General features: G+C 57.0%; 1 protein-coding gene across 4 annotated transcripts in view; it reads right to left on the bottom strand.

The window, feature by feature from the left end:
- Positions 1-2,949: 2,949 nt before the first annotated feature.
- The window catches only part of BMP1 (bone morphogenetic protein 1), a 51,052-nt gene continuing 37,006 nt past the window's right edge, over positions 2,950-16,995 (bottom strand). For 2 of the 4 annotated variants that reach the window (XM_032288462.1, XM_032288464.1), the window contains exons 16-20: positions 14,106-14,231; positions 8,394-8,521; positions 7,860-8,073; positions 5,537-5,787; positions 2,950-3,679 (exon numbers count right to left, since the gene is read on the bottom strand). In XM_032288462.1, the coding sequence (XP_032144353.1) occupies positions 3,545-3,679; positions 5,537-5,787; positions 7,860-8,073; positions 8,394-8,521; positions 14,106-14,231 (854 nt within the window). In that variant the 3' untranslated portion in view covers positions 2,950-3,544. Of the gene's footprint in view, positions 3,680-5,536; positions 5,788-6,054; positions 6,092-7,859; positions 8,074-8,393; positions 8,522-14,105; positions 14,232-14,551; positions 14,922-16,995 lie in introns of those variants that run through there. The other 2 variants (XM_032288463.1, XM_032288465.1) reach the window with 2 other exon arrangements.

Below are 16,995 nucleotides of genomic sequence, written 5' to 3'. Positions count from 1 at the left end.
CCTACCCTCTGACTGCTTCAGAGATGAGACTTTGGATTTTCTTCCCTTTTTTTTTTGAGATGGAATCTCACTCTGTTGCCCAGGCTGGAGTGCAGTGGCGCAATCCCGGCTCACTGCAAACTCGCCTCCCGGGTTCAAGTGATTCTCCTGCCTCAGCCTCCTGAGTAGCTGGGACTACAGCATCTGCCACTACATCTGGCTGATTTTTTTTATTTTTGGTAGAGATGGAGTTTCATCATGTTGGCCAGGCTGGTTTCAAATTCATGGCCTCAGGTGATCCACCTGCCTCGGCTTCCCAAAGTGCTGGGATTACGGGCGTGAGGCACCATGCCCGGCCAAAGATGTTCGATTTTCAAATCTGTCTCTCAGGACATGGCAGGAAGGGTGCTGGGGACTGGTGATAGGTTTGGGGAGCAGAGGACCCGGGAGGGGGCAGTGGCCGGTGTCATGGAGCTAAGCGTAGCGGAACTGGGTCTCCTGACTGCCAGGCTCATGCTGCCCTCTTGGCCGAGGGCTCCAGAAAGTCTGAAGCGCCAGGAGATGTGCTCACCGTGACCTGGCCACTGGGAAGCTGCATCCTGGCTTTTCTCATGCGAATGCTTATCATGAGCTCAGGATCCCAGGGGACCTCAGCTAAGCTCCCCAGGAGGAGGAGCAAGCGTGCCTTCCTCTACCATGGAATCACCTGCGCAGAGGGGCAGCTCCACCAGGTGGATAGCGGGGCTCATCTAGAACCCTGGGCAGCTAGAAGGTGAGGGTGGGCTGGGCCCGCAGAACGCATCAATTTACTATTTCATCAATTCTCAAGTACGTATCAGTGGCCTGCAGTCAGCTCATGAGGGGCTTCTATCACCTGAGGAGGCAGATCCCTGCTCCTCCTCTTATTCTCCCTCCTCCCCCTCTTCTTCTCCCTCCTCCCCCTCCTCCCCCCCCTCCCCTCCAGCCACCATCTTCTCTTCCTCAGCACTCTCTAGCCTCCGTCCTCTGAGTGTTCCTCCTCTTCCTCCTTGTCCTCTTCCTCTCTGTCCTCCTCTCTCCTCTCTCTTATCAAAGCCTGCCCCATGCTTTGAGCTGCCTCCTGCCCGATGGCGAGCACTTGGGGGTGGACATCTGGGTGTCCAGACAGTCATACACCCCTGCTTCTTGGCTGAGCAGGGCAGAGGACCCGGAACTGCCATGTGGACCTCCTTGGTGGTCTTCAAGATCTTTGTCCACTCCACGGGGTGGGTTGGGAGCCCCGCTGCGGATGGGGTTTCTGCACAGCTTCAGTTTGGGTGTGGGTGGTTTCCGAGATACTCTGTGCCAAAGTTCCCCTGGCTGGGCCTACCCTGGGCCTGGGGCACTACAGCCCCTTGCCCACCTCTGAAGAGGGGCCCATGGAAGTTCTGGAGGGCTGGCATGGGTCCTTGAGTTGTGTTTGTGGGTGAGGCAGTGTTGAGATATGTGCCTCGATGGCTGCATGGGCTCTCCTGAGCCTGCCTCCAGCTGGGAGTTACTGTCCATAAGGGCCCTGTTTGGGGTGGCGACCCAATGTCTCTGTGGACTGGAGCCCCTGCCTGGACAGGGTTATGACCCTGGCTTCTTCGGGCCTGTGGCCCGTGGGTGGGGACTGTGGTCCTTTGAGCTTCAGAAGGACCCAGCAGGCCGGTGAGGAGAGCTATGGCCACTGACTGCCAACTCTGTGGTGGAGCTCATGCCAAGTAGGTGGGCAGTGTGTGGGTGAGATGCCCAGAGAGCTGCACCGGTGTGGGGGTCTTTCCATTCTGTCACGGCCCTCCAGGCTGTCCTGAGCCTCCCTTTCAGAGGAGGAAGCAGCAGGGGGAGTGGCTGTGTCATCACAGCCTGTGACTTCACTGGAGCAATGAGCAATCATCCCTCCGGGCATCTCTGGCCGTCTGTTAGAACTCCGGGGCCACCATGGTGGTCAGACCTGGAGAAGACAGCTGCAGCCTGAGCAGTAGAGCAGGCTGGCTTCCTGGAAGAAGAGGGCTCCGCGTACACATTCGACACTCGCAGTGGGCCTGGTTTCCACTGCTACCTTCTGCTTAGAGGGCCAAGATGGAGTCCCCCATGCCAGACTGCCTCCTGGGGGTGGGGGCCCTGCAGGTCCCGACTGCGTCTGGCACAGCCTCAGGAAGGAGCTGGAAAAAGCCTGCCAGTCCGCTGAAGGCTCTAGGAAACCCCAGAGAGCAGCAGTGCCCAGCTCTCTCTGGAACCCAGGGGTGGCCAGCCTGGGAAGAAGAGCTGGGGCTGCTCTGGGCTTTCTTTCCCTTTGAGATCCATGTAGAGAGAGGGCACTGAGAAGTGGTTTCTTCTGGCCTCTGGAAGGCACAGGTCTGAGGTGGGGAAGTGGGGTGGGCAATGGCAGGAAGGAGGAGGCCGGACAGACACAGTCTTGGGTCACCTGGGAAGAGGGGCCAGAGCTGTGATGTTTGCTTAGTGGCCACTGAGCTCTGGCTCGTCTCCATGAAGAGAGGGGGACCCATGGGGACTGGCATTTGGCATCTAACCAGCAGGAAGTCAGGCATTGGGGGCCAGCTGGACCTGTCCTAGCTGATGCGGGTTTTCTGGCCCCCGGGTGCTTGCCTAGGTGGACACCCTTGCAGCCCACCTGCTCCTTCCCCAGATGCAGAGACAGAAAACCCCGATAGACAGGCACCCCTGACCCCTTTCACATCCCTCTTTCCTCCCCACCCAGCAGCCTCTTTAGGGCATGTTCCACCCCTCCCCTCGTGCGGAGGGGAGCGTGTGGTGTGTGTGCGTGCTGTGATGGACGCCTGTGAGTATATGTGTGTCTGAGTGAAATCACACCCTCCGGGGCCTGGGATCAGGGGAGGGAAGGGCAGCCCCGCGGTGCCCTGGCCACCTGCTGGCCTCACACAGCAAGCCTGGACATCTGGAATGTGATGGCCCCGCCCCCACAGCCCAGACAGCATCTGGCACAGGATATTGGCTGTAACACATTCGGTTTATTGGCTGCAGTGCCTTGGTGTGGCTGACTGGCCACTGGGCCTCAGAGAAGCCCTGTCTTGTTTCTCCATCCCCTCCCCATTGGCTCCCCATGGCAGCTCCTGGGGGATACACACAGACATTTGTGTGCCAGGAAACTGGGGGGTCGGAGTGGGGGCTCAAAAGAAAACCAAATGGAGGCTGGAGCGGGGGTGGGAAATGAACATTACAATGAAGATAATGCCCCCGCGATACACAATACAGCGTGCAGAGACACAGGGATGGCAGCAGGGTCCTGCTGACATTCCCTCTTGTCACCAGGCAGGGGCCCCCAGAGAAGAATGGTCACTTTGAAATGTCTCCGTGGAAGGTCAGGTCCCTGGCCCCAGCCCCTTGCTGGTGGGGGGTTGTGGAAAGTGGCTTATGCAGGAGTCCAGTTCCCCCACCTCCTGCGGACAGTCTCACCGGGCCATCGTCCCTGCAGGTCCTGAGGCCTGGGGGAGAGGGACAGTGCGTCGCCTTCCGCCCACCCCTACTGTCCAGTCTAGATGACCAAGGGCAGCAGGCTCCGGTCCCCACCCCTGTTCAGGCAGTGTCACTTCCTGCTGTGGAGTGTGTCCTGGAACTTGGTGCTGGTGTATCGCAGGTGGAAACCTTTTTTGTTGATGGTGTCATCCGAGTGGAACTTCACCAGGACAGAATCTCCCGCCGAGTACACCACCTCGGGAGGCTGGCAGAGAAAGGGGTGGGGTGAGGTGGAGGGGCTAGGGCTGCCTCCCCAAGGTCCCCAGCTCTGCAGGGTAGGAGGCTCTCAGACAGCTACCAGATTCTCCCCACCCCTTGGAGCAGGGAATTTCTTGCTAGTTTAAAAGGAACCTAGGGCGGGGAGAACTTAGCCGGAAAGAACTAAGTTCCTGTAAACCCAGCTCTGCTACTAACTTCGAACTGAGTTGTGCAGTCTCAGGCAAGCCACCTCCCATCTCTGGGCTTCACTTCCCTCAACCACAAACAGGAGCACAAGCTCTCTGCTCTCCATGCCCAGGAGGGGTGCTGGGGAAAAACAAAGGATGGGACTGATATCAAATTATTTTGCCAAGGGAGGGCGTTCTTTGAATGGCATGACTTCCTGCTGTCCCAGTGGACTCTTAGGGAAGACAGCACAGCCACTTCTCTGCTGGAATGTGGAGGAAGTTTTGGGGAGAAGCACAGTGTCCCCCAGACCTGGACTCTGCTGTCCCTACCCCTTCTGGCCCCTGCCCAAGGTCTGCTCCAGAGCCCTTCTTGGGTGACTCCTGCAAGCCCCCTGGGTGAGGCCAGCCCGCAGAGCACTGGACGTCAACACTCTGGCCCTCCAGGCACAGAGGAAATCATTTCTGAGAACCTTGAGGACATTCCCAGTATCTCTGCCAGGCAGCCCCCATCCTTCCCCAAGTCCCCTCCCATGGACTCAGCCTGGGGGAGCTCTCTGGAAGAAGATACCTGGGGACATCCTATTTGGTGTGTGATTCAGAAGAAAGAGCAAAGAGGGGAGGGGGCACTAGCCTGGCAGCCAGGGGACACCAGGGCAGGCGAGCTGCTTCTGGCTCCACCTTGTCCCAGCCCCTGCCAGCCACACCCGCTGAAGCTCTGTCCTGGGGGAGGTTCAGCCAATGCTGGGTCCAGCAGCTGCTGCAGCTTCCGGAAGCTTTAACCCTTCCTGGGGCATCCAGGCTGCCTGGGACACAGCCATGAGACAGGCAGGGGGCTGGGAAGGTGACAGGAGGGACAGTGTGTTTGAAAGTGCATGCAAGTGGGTATGCCAGTGTAGGGGTGTGTGTGTGTGACAGAGAGAGAGAGAGAGAGAGAGAGAGAGAGGGGGGGGGGGGGGGGGGGGGGGAAGAAGTCTGTCTCTCTAAAGTCCTCAAGAAAGGACAAAAAGAACAAAGAAGTCACAAGCTCTTACAGGGAAGAAAAGAAATCCTCCCCATAAGGCTAGCCCACGTCCTTAGCAAAAAGCCCATCAAGCTGACTTTTGCTCATTGCCTCTGAATGTGCCATTTTATGGACCAAGAGGCAGTGCCCAGGGCCACGGGGACAGCAGCAGCAAGAGCTTTGGGACAAGCTGGCCTCTCACCAGGAGGAGAAACTGGCAGAGGAAGCAACAAGGGTGTTTATGGCTCCGGCAAAAGGACTGGTGAGGCCCCTTAGCTCAGGCCCCCTGTTTCCGGCTCTGGTGCCAACCTCTGCCCCCCATTCCAGGCTGCCTTGGAGGAGGGATAAGGAAAGGCGCTTACCCTTAAGCTCCATCCTCCTCCCCAGGTGCCAGCTGCCCTGGAAGCCCTAGCCAACCGGTTCTGAGAGCAGGCCTGGGTCAGAGCTGCAGGAACCTCTCGGGTGCCCAGAAAGGACTGGGCGTCCTAGGTCGGGGCGGGGCAGTGTCTCTGAGCAGCCTCCACCAGGCTGGGACTCCGGGCTCCTACCGAAGGCCACACACAGGCTTCACTCATCCTCTGGAGCCTGTGTGGGCGCTGGGTCTCGGGAATTGGGACGAGAAGGCTGGAGGACAGTGTGGGGCATGGGACCAGGAGGGTGAGGGGCGGGGCCTCACCCCTGAGCCGCAGAAGCGCCCCAGCCTGGGGGCCGAGCTGTCATAGCCGTCGAAGAGCTCCATGTAGTCATAGCCACAGTCCGTCTCCTCCTCCACCTCAAAGGTCTGGAACACCAGCTCCACGCCATAGCCTTCCTCAGCCATAATGACCCACTCGCAGTCCACACCCCCGGGGTAGTTGTTGTCGCCAAACTGGGCGTGCGAGTAAAGTTCCTTGGTCTTCACCTCTGCCTGTACCTGGCCCCCGCACTCTGCAGGGGACAAGATTGGCCACCAGCCCTGAGCACCTCGGGTGCCAGGCCCCATAGCACACCACGCCAAACCCGCACGGCAGGATGGAGGCCTGGATGAGAGTCACATGGCCAGTGATGGGCAGGCAGGGGCCTGGCCCGGAGCAAGTGCTCTGCTACCTCACCTCTGGATCGAGGGACCTTGGCCCTAGGGTGAGGGGGACAAGCAGTGAAGCTCCCTGAGAGGAAGGCAGTGTGGAGCGGCCGCCAGGGGCACCACACGCTTAATCTAAAGCAGACATTGCTCATTTGCTTCAGCTGATGGCTGTCATGGAAGAATGTGGGCCTGGTGTCGCCACGGCTTCCATTTTCAAGGAAGAAGCCGTACATCTGGGTTTTATGTGAAAACTCCCAACTTTTAAATGTTGGCTCACATTTTTTAAAAAAACACAGCGTGGGCCAAACATAGCAGGTCCAAGGGCCAGATGGCATTCCAGGCCTCCGGTTTGTGACCCTGTGCTGGGAGGGGCAGAGGACAGTGCATAGAGCCACCCTCCTCCCCAGGCCCTCTGGCCTCTGTGCACCAGGCACTCAGGTCTCCCTAGAGGTGGGGAAGGGCCGGGGAGGGGTTGCTGGGTCAGGGACTGGGTTGAAGGGGAAGATGGGAGGCCGTGGACATCAGCTCTGGGGACGCCCTGACAGGTGGCTCGGGACCCAAGAGGAGACTACAAAGCTCCCTCGTGGCGTCCTTGGTCTCTCACTCAAGGCGTCCCCCTGGGCTCCAGTCTTTCTCTGCAGCCACCTCACTCCCACAACCTGCTGTCCTCACACACCTGTGGCTCCGGCCAAACCCAATGACCTGCTGTCACCTGGGCACACCCTGGGCTGGGCTGGGGCTGGGGCTCTGCCTGGGCATCTCTCCCTGCCTCGAATGCCTCTACCGCCTCATGCCCAGTTAGGCCGGGGTGCCTTTCTTCCTGCCTGACTCCCGTTTGGGCTCACGCGGTCATGGGCTGTGCCCGCCTCGTCTCTTTCCTGGACCAAGTTCCTGTATGGGGTGGCTGGCAGGGGAAGGGCTCATGCCTGATTCAGGCTACATGCCCCTCAGTCCTCCTGCAGAGCAGAGCCCCGTCCATGGCTGCCGAGTAAACAAGCAAGGGAAGGCAGAGCAAGCCTCTCGAGGCCTGGGGTCTTTGCTTGGTCCGTTTCTGTGACCTGCATTTAGGATTCGGCCTCATCCATCCTCCATGTCAGTAAATAGGAGAAGAATGGGCCGGGCGCGGCGGCTTACGCCTGGAATCCCAGCACTGTGGGAGGCCGAGGCGGGCGGATCATCTGAGGTCAGGAGTTGGAGACCAGCACAGTCAACATGGCGAAACCCCGTTTCTACTAAAAATACAAAAATTAGCCGGGTATGGTGGCACATGCCTATAGTCCCAGCTACTCGGGAGGCTGAGGCAGGAGAATTGCTTAAACCTGGGAGGAGGAGGCTGCAGTGAGCCGAGATCATGCCACTGCACTCTAGCCTGGGTGACAGGGCAAGACTCTGTCTCAAAAAAATATCCGGAGAATGGGCTGGGTTCAGTGGGTCATGCATGGTGGTGGGTGCCTGTAATCCCAGCTACTTGGGAGGCTGAGGCAGGAGAAGTGCTGGAACCCTGGGTGGCAGAGGTTGTAGTGAGCCAAGATCGCACCACTGTGCTCCAGCCTGAGCAACAGAGCAAGACTCCATCTCAAAAAAATAAAAATAAATAAATAAATATCGGAGGACATTTCGGTGTTGGTGTGTGGGTAGGCTGCTGCACTGGCCAGTTTGCTCTCAGGGGCGCCTCTGGGGACTTTCCTCTCTGTCCCTGAGTTCCCTAACCTCTCCCGCCCATCACCGTCACTGCCATCCTAACCCCTAACCATGCCCTCCTCTCCCTGCCCCCCAGGCCTTGTCCTCAGGACACACTGTTTGCCTCCCCCACGTCCCAGGCCCTGGGTCACAGGGCTCAGTCCCTCTCTGCCTTCATACCCTCTTTGTAACTCCCGACCCTACCCCAGGCTTGGAGACCAGGCTCAGTGGACGCTCCCACAACCAATGACGGCACCTGTGTCGTGGGCAGCCTGGAAGCCCTTCCGCTGGACCGAGTTGTCTGAGTAGAAGCGCAGGAACATGCGGCTGCCCGTGGCCAGGACAGGCTGGGGCTTCTTGCTCCCACAGAAGCGGCCGAGGACGGGGGCCTTGGTGTCTCGCCCGTCAAACACCTCCAGGTGGTCGTAGGCACACTCAGGCTGGGACTCGATGTCCATCTCCATGAAGGTCTAGGATGATGAGGAAGGAGCACAGATTTAAAATGTGGCTGGAGGGCAGGTGGGGCGAGGACGGGAGCCCCAAACCCAGGCCTCACGGACACCCATGGGATCAGCCACAGCTGGGGATGACAGGAAAGGAGGGCCTAGGAATGGGGCAAAGACAGGGATGCCCCCAATTTATACTGGGAAAGGGGCCTCTGTCCAGGCCACACTTGGGGTCTCCTGGGGTGGCAGGCCTCCGGGCTCAGCCTGCAGCCTGTGTGGCTCTGGGTAGTGCCTCTGACAGGGGGTGGCCACACAGCATGAGGAGTGGGGAGGGGGCCCCGTACCAGCTTGACCCGGTGCCCAGGGGTGCTGGAGATGGCCCAGGTGCACTCCTTCTTGCTGGGATACTTGTCAGGCCAGTTGGGGCTGGTAATGGTACCACTGGTGGATGTCACCTTGTGGTCACAGCCGGCTGCAGGGAAGCAAGTGACGGAAGGGGATAGAGAGGGACCCCAAGCTCCAATAGCCCTTCCCTCCTGCCCCCCCTCCTTTCTTCCACGTCTTGTGCCACTTACGAACTGGATGGCAGGCAGGCATCATTTCTTTTTCATGAGGTTACCTGTGTCTGGGGAAAATCTAGCTGCCAATCCCTGCAAAAGCCTTGAGTGAGGCCTCACGTGGCAGCACTCACAAAGCAGCCATCACAGGCTCTCCTGGGTGACCCCCGGACCTTTGTAGGTGCTGGGCCACATGGGTCACGTCACCTGTGCTTCTCCATTTTTTTGGGAGTAGGGGGCGGGGACAGAGTCTCACTCTGTTGCCCAGGCTGGAGGGCAGTGGTACGATCTTGGCTCACTGAAACTTCTGCCTCTCAGGTTTAAGTGATTCTCCTGCCTCAGCCTCCCGAGTATCTTGGATTACAGATGTGAGCCATTATGTCCAGCTAATTTTTGTATTTTTAGTAGAGACGGGGTTTTGCCATGTTGGGCAGGCTGGTCTCAAACTCCTGACCTGAGGTAATCTGTCCACCTCAGCCTCTCAAAGTGCAGGGATTACAGGCATGAGCCCTGCACAGATAATTTTTGTATTTTTAGTAGAGAAAGAGTTTTGCCATGTTGGCCAGGCCGGTCTTGAACTCCTGGCCCCAAGTGATCTGCCTGCCTAGGCCTCCCAAAGTGCTGGGATTACAGGCATGAGCCACTGCATCTAGCCGACCTGTGTCCCTCCTTGAAGCTGTCATCCGCTAATCTCCAGCAATCTGGACAGTCACCGGAGACTTTGACACCTGACTCAGTTCTCCCCACCCCCACTCCTGCTTCCCTCCCAGGTGAAGTCAACAGACACACAACGGTCCACCCAAGACAGCCTCTCAGTTCCTTGAAGGCTTTGTCATCATCTACTGTCTCTCCATGCCACAAACACATCACCCTCTCTGTTCCGTGGCCACCTCCTGTTCCTTCGGGGTGCTCAGGACCTCACCCTCCCAACTATAGTCATTTGACTTTATTAAAACTAAAAAGCAAAAATGGGGTATCACTTTGCTACTGAGGCTGGAGTGCAGTAGTGTGGTAATAGCTCACCATAGCCTCAAGCTCCCAGGCTCAACCTCTGCCTCCTGGATTCAAGCAATTCTCCTGCCTCAACCTCCCAAGTAGCTGGGACTACAGGCATAGCACCTGGCTGATTTTTTTCATTTATACTTTTTGTAGTGATGGGGTCTCACTATGTTGCCCAGGCTGACCTCAAACTCCTGGTTTAAAGCGATCCTCCTGCCTCAGCTTCCCAAAGTGCTAGGGTCACAGGCATGAGCCACTGTGCCTGGCTGGCCTCTTGATTTTAGAGAGACCTCCAGGGTCTTCATCTCTCCATTCTCTCCCAATACTTCTTCCTCGATTGACTTAACTGACTGACTGCCTCACTGACCACCCAGCCTGCTCCTCCACACTCTGCATGGCCCTGCATCCGGGCTCTGCACGGCACCATCTTAGAAAACCCCATCTGTGGCTCCAGCCTCACCTGGGCCCCCAGACCACTGGATACTCCTTGGATTTGGCCTTCACCAGCTCCATCTCTCACCTCCTTAGCAACTGCTGCAAACATCCAGCCCCCTCCTCAAGCCACTCTATCAGCTCCCAGTGGCAGACCACCTCTTTCTTACCTCCTGAGAAAGCCGGGGCCCTCCACGATCAATGGCTTCAACCTCTGGGTTCCGACCTGCAAACCCATCTGTGCCGCTGCTCTGCAGCCTTGGAGCAGGTGCCCCTCCTCCCCGTCAGGACGGACTGCCCTTCCGGGAGCTGCAGCTCAATGCTGCCCATGCCTGGGACCCCTCACACCAGAAATGATCCAGCCTCACGCTCTCTCTTAGCTCTGCAGCCTCCGAACCTTCACACCTCCTGAAGAGCTCTCCCAGGCCCCTCCAGCTACAGCCCATTCACTCTGCTTTTCTTTCCAGCTCGCCTTCCAGAACACATGCTATGGCCACATTCTCACTGCATGTCTCCTCAATCCATGGCGATCTGACTTCTGCCTCTGAAAAACATGGCTTCCCCAACTCAATTATTTTTTTGAAACAGGGTCTTGCTCTGTCAGGCTGGAGTGCAGTGTTACGATCCCGGCTCACTGCAACCTCCACCTCCCAGGTTCAGGCGACTCTTGTGCCTCAGCCTCCCGAATAGCTGGGACTACAGGCATGCACCACCATGCCTGGCTAATTTTTCGTATTTTTAGTAGAGACAGGTTTTGCCATGTTGTTCAGGCTGGTCTGGAGCTCCTGACCTCAGGCAATCTGGCCCCCACCCCACCGTCAGCCTCCCAAAGTGCTGGGATTATAGGCGTGAGCCACCACACCCGGCCCCAATTCAAATTTAAAAGCTGATGATCATTATTCATAATCATGTTATCGGACAGGTTTTACTGGGGGAAACAGGCAGCCAGGCACTATGGCTGGTGGGGAAAAGGATGGGCAAGATACAGCACGACGGCCTGGAAAACAGGGCCCTCTCCACTCCCTGGTGGAGGCAAGTGAAGTTCCCGTCTCCCCACACTTACACCGTGAGCTGTTGCCATTACCCATCTGTGGGTTCACGAAGCCCCCGGCCTCTCCCTTTGCCCTCTGGCCTTTCTGTTCCCTGTGTTCCTTGCATGTCTCTCCCCAGAGAGCCTGCATCTCCGTGGGGCGCCTGTCTTGAATTCCCTACAGATCTCTGCATAGCACTGGGTCCTCCGTAGGAATCAGGAAATGCTTACGGATATGTAATTAACCTATCACCTGAGTAAGAAAACACACGTACTTCTAAGGTGAATCAGCAGATAAAAGGCAAACAAGCCATCTTCTCCAGGAGCTTCAGCCCGTCCTGGCTATCTTGTGGATTCTGTTCTTTATCAAACCATCTTTTTACATAGGGAGTACAGAGACAGAATGCAGTTTAGGCAACATCAGGAAAAGGTCCCCTCTAGCTAGTTCCATGACTCAGGAACTGCATATTTGGGAAGCTTGAGGTCACAGGGTTGGAAGCCCTTGACTGTCCACTGGTTCACTGTTGAGTGCTTTGGTTCTGGTGAGCAGCTCATCTGTTTATACCTGGGTTGTCAACTAACCAGGATGGGAAGAGTCACCTGCCAGGCATGGTGCTAAGGGCTCAGAGCCACGTCCATAAAGTTTAGTACCTTGCAAGGTAGGTATCATTTTTATTTATTTATTTTTTGAGACGGAATCTCGCTCTGTCGCCCAGGCTAGAGTACAGTGGCCCAGTCTCAGCTCACTGCAACCTCTGCCTCCTGGGTTCAAGTGATTCTCCTGCCTCAGCCTCCCAAGTAGCTGTGACTACAGGCACACACCACCATACCCAGCTAGTTTTTTGCATTTTCAGTAGAGACATACCTGAGCTCAAACGATCCTCCTGCCTCGGCCTCCCAAAGTGCTGGGATTACAGGCATGAGCCACCGTGCCCAGCCTAGAGCTATTTTTAAATGTGTGCAGGACTTCAGTGTCAGGAAGGCAGTGGCCCTGTTCTGAGCATCCCCAGGGGTTATGTGGCCTCACATTGCTGTGCTGGCAGACACTTAAAAGTCTAATGTTGGCCGGGTGCGGTGGCTCACGCCTGTAATCCCAGCACTTTGGGAGGCCGAGGCGGGTGGATCACGAGGTCAAGAGATCGAGACCATACTGGTCAACATGATGAAACCCCGTCTCTACTAAAAAATACAAAAATTCAGCTGGGCATGGTGGCATGTGCCTGTAATCCCAGCTACTCAGGAGGCTGAGGCAGGAGAATTGCCTGAACCCAGGAGGCGGAGGTTGCCGTGAGCCGAGATCGCGCCATTGCAATCCAGCCTGGGTAACAAGAGCAAAACTCCGTCCAAAAAAAAAAAAAAAAGTCTAATGTTGGCAAATCCAAAATAAGGGATTAAAACCAGTGACTCACACAGGTACAAAGATCAGACTCTTTAACCTATAGATCCGCCCAGTTTTCAGGAATTCTCGTGTGTGTGTGTGTGTGTGTGTGTGTGTATGTGTGCGCGCGCGCGCGTGTGTGCGTGTGTGTGTAATTCATTTCTCCACTGGGTTTTGAGTTCCTTGAGGGAAGGAATTTAATCCTACCCTCCTAGAGCCCCATGGATTTTAAAGAAGTCCATGTTGGCCAGGCTGGTCTCGAACTCCTGACCGACTCAAGTGATCCACCCACCTCAGCCCCACAAAGTGCTGGGATTACAGGCGTGAGCCATTGCACCTGGCCTATGATTTTTTATCATTTCATGGATGAGGAAACTGAAAGAGAGAGGTTAAGGGACTCACCCAAAGTCACACAGATGCTCAGCAGTAGAGGCAAGTCTGTGTGTGCTGTGGGATTGGATGCGCCCAGCAGGCAAGGGCCACAGTGGAATCCCTGACTCGGAGTGGGCCTGCGAGGTATCATGTCCCAGGAGGTATCAGGGATACTGGCGATGCCAGGAGAGCTGGCTTAATTTCACTTTATTTATTTATTTATATTTATTTTTCCCCACTGTCACCCAGGCTGGAGTACAGTGGTATGATCTCGGCTCATGCAGACCTCCCCAGGCTCAGGTGATTCTCCCACCTCAGCCTCCAGAGTAGCTGAGACTATAAGTGTGCACCACCACACCCAGCTAATTTTTTTTGCATTTACTGTAGAGATGGGGTTTTGCCATGTTGCCCAGGTTGCTCTTGAACTCCTGGGCTGAAGCAATCTGCCCGCCTCGGCCTCCTTAAGTGCTGGGATTACAGGTGTGAATCACCATGACAGCCTATTTTATTTTTAGTAAAAACCCTGTTTAAAAATAAAATAGAGACAGGGTCTCACTAGGCTGCCCAGGCTGGTCTTGAATGCCTGAGCTCAAGCGATCCTCCTGCCTCAGCCTCCCCAACTGCTGGGATTACAGGCATGAGCCACTGTGCTCAACCTAGAGCTATCTTTAAATGTGCACAGGGCTTTACTGTTAGGAAGGCAGTGGCCCTGTTCTGAGCATCCCCAGGGGTTAGAAGTGTGGCTGATCATGGTAACAGATACCATTGTGCTTGCAGTGAGCCTGGCACTGCCTGGGGCGCTTCAAGCCCCCAATGCCCCTCTGAGTTGGGTACTATTATTATTATCTACATTTTATGCAGGAGCAAACCAAGGCACAGAGAGGGTAAGAAGTCACTCAAGGCACACAGCTAGCGAAGTGGCAATGCTGGACCAGGTCCTGGAGACTGTGCTCTTACCCACTATCCCTTCTTGCGTCTTGCCAGTAGGAAGTCACAAGGACAGACTTGGATGTGGTTTTAAGAGGTGCAAACCACGAGGAGAGTGTGCAAACGAAGCCTCAGAGCAGCCATGAGCTCCTCCTCTCCTCTAGTGGGCTACAGAAGTGAGCGTGTGGCTCCAACATTGTGGGAAGGGGATCGATGTACCAGGGGGGTGGTGGAACGAGGGGGCCTCAGAGATCACTCAGCCCCCAGAACCTAAACGGAGGCCGATGGAGACGGCCCTCTGGCCTTCCACTCCCGGCACCAGGTCCCTCAAGCCCCGACACCCCTGGCATGCAGCCCGTACCTTCTTTGCAGTCGTGCTTGTTGTCGTGGAGGACGAAGCCGCTGCGGCACTGGCACTCGTAACTGCCAAAGGTGTTGACGCAGTCCTGCTGGCAGCCGCCGTTATCCTTGGAGCACTCGTCCTTGTCTGTAGGAGAGCAAATAAGGGCATTCGCTGGGTCTGTGCAGGGCGGAGATCTGGATGCCCCAAGGGAAACGGAGGCCTGGCTGGGCTTCCTCCCACCAGTACAGAGCAACAGCCGGCCAGAGCCGGCCAGGCCAGGTGGCAGGGAGTGGGAGGCCAGGCAACAAGGGGGTCCAAGGGGCACTGCATCCAGCAGGACCAGCTGAGTGGGGCCCAGCTGTGGGGAGAGGAGGACGGGGGTCCGAGCGGACCAGCATGGGTCACCATTACCTGCTTACTGGACAGATGGGCAAGTGGAAAAACAGACACATGGACAAGCAGACTGCAAGAGAAAGGAGCAGGACGCAGGGGTCCCTCTTTTACTTCACAACAGGAAATGTCACAGACACCATCAAAATGGGAGGGGGTGGGGGGTGGGGCATGGGGCAGGGTCCCCGGTCCGTGGGACGGGCACAGGGGGGAGAGAGCACCAGTTCTGTCCGGCCAGAGGGAGGTGGGCCGGAATGGCAGAGTGGAGGTGGGGGGTGGGTGGGCACCGAAGCCCCCATCCCATTCCATCCAAGGTGAGGTTCCTGAGTAACAAGGGGTCCGGGAGGCCTGGCAGGCCTCACTGGGGGGTCCGGTTTCTTTTCTGCACTCGGAATTTGAGCTGGTGGGGGCGTCCCCGAGGGGGCTGCAGAGCTGGCCTCTTTTCTGAAACGAGAGAGAGAAGGAGAAAAGGGACCAAGGGGTGGGGGTGGAGGGCAGGGACCAGGGAGGGACAGCAGTGAAAACCAGACCCAGGACCTCCGAGGTGGGTCCGAGGGGCAGGGTGGGACGGGAGGGCAGGCGGACACACATGCAGGGTGGCCATGTCCAGGCGCAGCCAGGGCACGGAGGGCTGGGTTAGCAGGGGCAGGAGGCACAGCGACGGGACAGAGACAGAGCCTGTGGCAGGGAGAAGGCCTGGAGGGACGGCAAACATGGCCCACTAGTTGTGCATGGCATCAGGGAAGGAGAGAACCGGGGAGTCATTGGTAGAGGGGAGTGGTACTTGGGAAAGGCTGGGGAGAGTTCTGCTCTAGCTCTCATTCAGAAGGTGACATCTACAGAGTGTGTTAGACACACACACACTCACGAATACACCTGCAGACCCAGTGCATGGATGTATTGTCACCCAAATGTGGCAACACAGGTGCTGGCCCACCGGCACACACATACGTGTGCACATGGTACACACCACACACCCGCGCACAGACACACAGCTCCAATACACCATGCAAATGCAGATGGACAGCCAGCCACACACATGTCCTCACTCGCCCACCCAGCCTGTGTTTAGGTGCACACAAAGAAAACACACTGCACTCCCAGCTACATGGAGGAGGCAGGCACAGATATCAATGATGTGCAGACAGGCACAGACACACCCAGGGACAGGACACATGTGTGCACATAGGTGCGTGAACACCTCGACATGGATACAAAGTCACGCATAAAGGCAGGGATGTAGCTCATTAGTAGATGGCTCACAGACAAGCCACTGCCACGTCACAGACCCACACATGCACTCACACGACGAACACGAGATGTGGATGTGCGCCCTGACGCACAGAAGTGCACATGGTCACAGGTGTGTGTGCCACAGCCACATACACTCAGGTCTGTCTGTGGGCACTTGGGTGGTGGTGTGCCTGTATGTCCAGGGAAGATGTGGGATCCCAGTGGACCCCCAGAATTCCAGAGATGAACCATGAGGTAGAAAGATGCCTGCTGGCACTGAGCTGGCCAGGTGGGGGTCTGTGCAAGGGGGCCTGTTGCTGATCCCCATCAGAAGGGGCGCCCAAGGGCTGGAACATCGGCTTCCAGAAGGCCCTGCTTCCCTAACCCTGGATCAGGCAGGCCAGGCCCATAGGGGCCACAGGAATCCAGGCCAAGAGGTGGAGTCCCTAAGTCCTCTTCAAGGGCTCTTGCTCAGTTAACACATCAGAGGCAGCCTGATTGAGGGCCCCCATAAGCTGCCTTTGAATTAGCCCTGCAGAAAATGTGGGGTGAAGGGCACCCTAGGAACCATCCTGGGGTTCACAGAGGATATCTCCAGTAACCATGCTAGAAGCTTTGAGGAGCCCAGCTACAGACTGAGCAAAGCCTTCACTCCACCCCTTCCTCACATTTGTGCCTAGAAACCTAGTCCAGTGCCTGGTACACAGCAGGGGTAAAATTACACCTGCCAAATGCATGAGTGAATGGGCAGGTGCGTGAGTGGGGGAACGTAAGTCCTGAGGAAGGCTGCTTCAGTGCCTGGGGCAGGAGTGGACAGCCTCACCTGGGAGCTGGGGGTAGCAGGGTGCAGGAGGGTGGGGTGGAGGAGGTGGGCATGGGCCCAGGCAAGGAGATGGCACTCACCCTACAGTGCCCAAATGCCCCGGAAGGTGGCAGGGTCAGACTGAAGGTCTTCAGGCTCTTTCTTCTTCTTGGCTTAGGGTCTCCTCGGTGAGTGTCCCAAAAATCCAAATAGCCCCTTTCCTGGGGGGCCAGAGTCAGATGCCCCAGGCCTTGGACTGAGCCTCGATTGCCCTGGTGGGGGTGCTCTGCAGGTTTCTTGTGCAACGGGGCAATGTGTGTACGCATGTATGTGCGTGTGCATGTGTCTCTGTGCAGGGCTGAGGGTGGGGCGGGCACAGTGTCAAGCGGAGCAGCGGAGCATAGCAGTAACTCCAGGCCTGAAAGATGTGTCAGTCCCCGGGCCCCCCCAAAACTGGAGCAACAGAAGGGCGGGAGGAGACGA

This window comes from Sapajus apella, unplaced genomic scaffold (assembly GCF_009761245.1).
Source record: "Sapajus apella isolate SASKATOON/1434 unplaced genomic scaffold, GSC_monkey_1.0 scaffold21, whole genome shotgun sequence".
NCBI lineage: Eukaryota > Metazoa > Chordata > Mammalia > Primates > Cebidae > Sapajus > Sapajus apella.
Note: the sequence above shows the minus strand (reverse complement) of the source record. Positions and strands in the feature narration are given on the sequence as shown.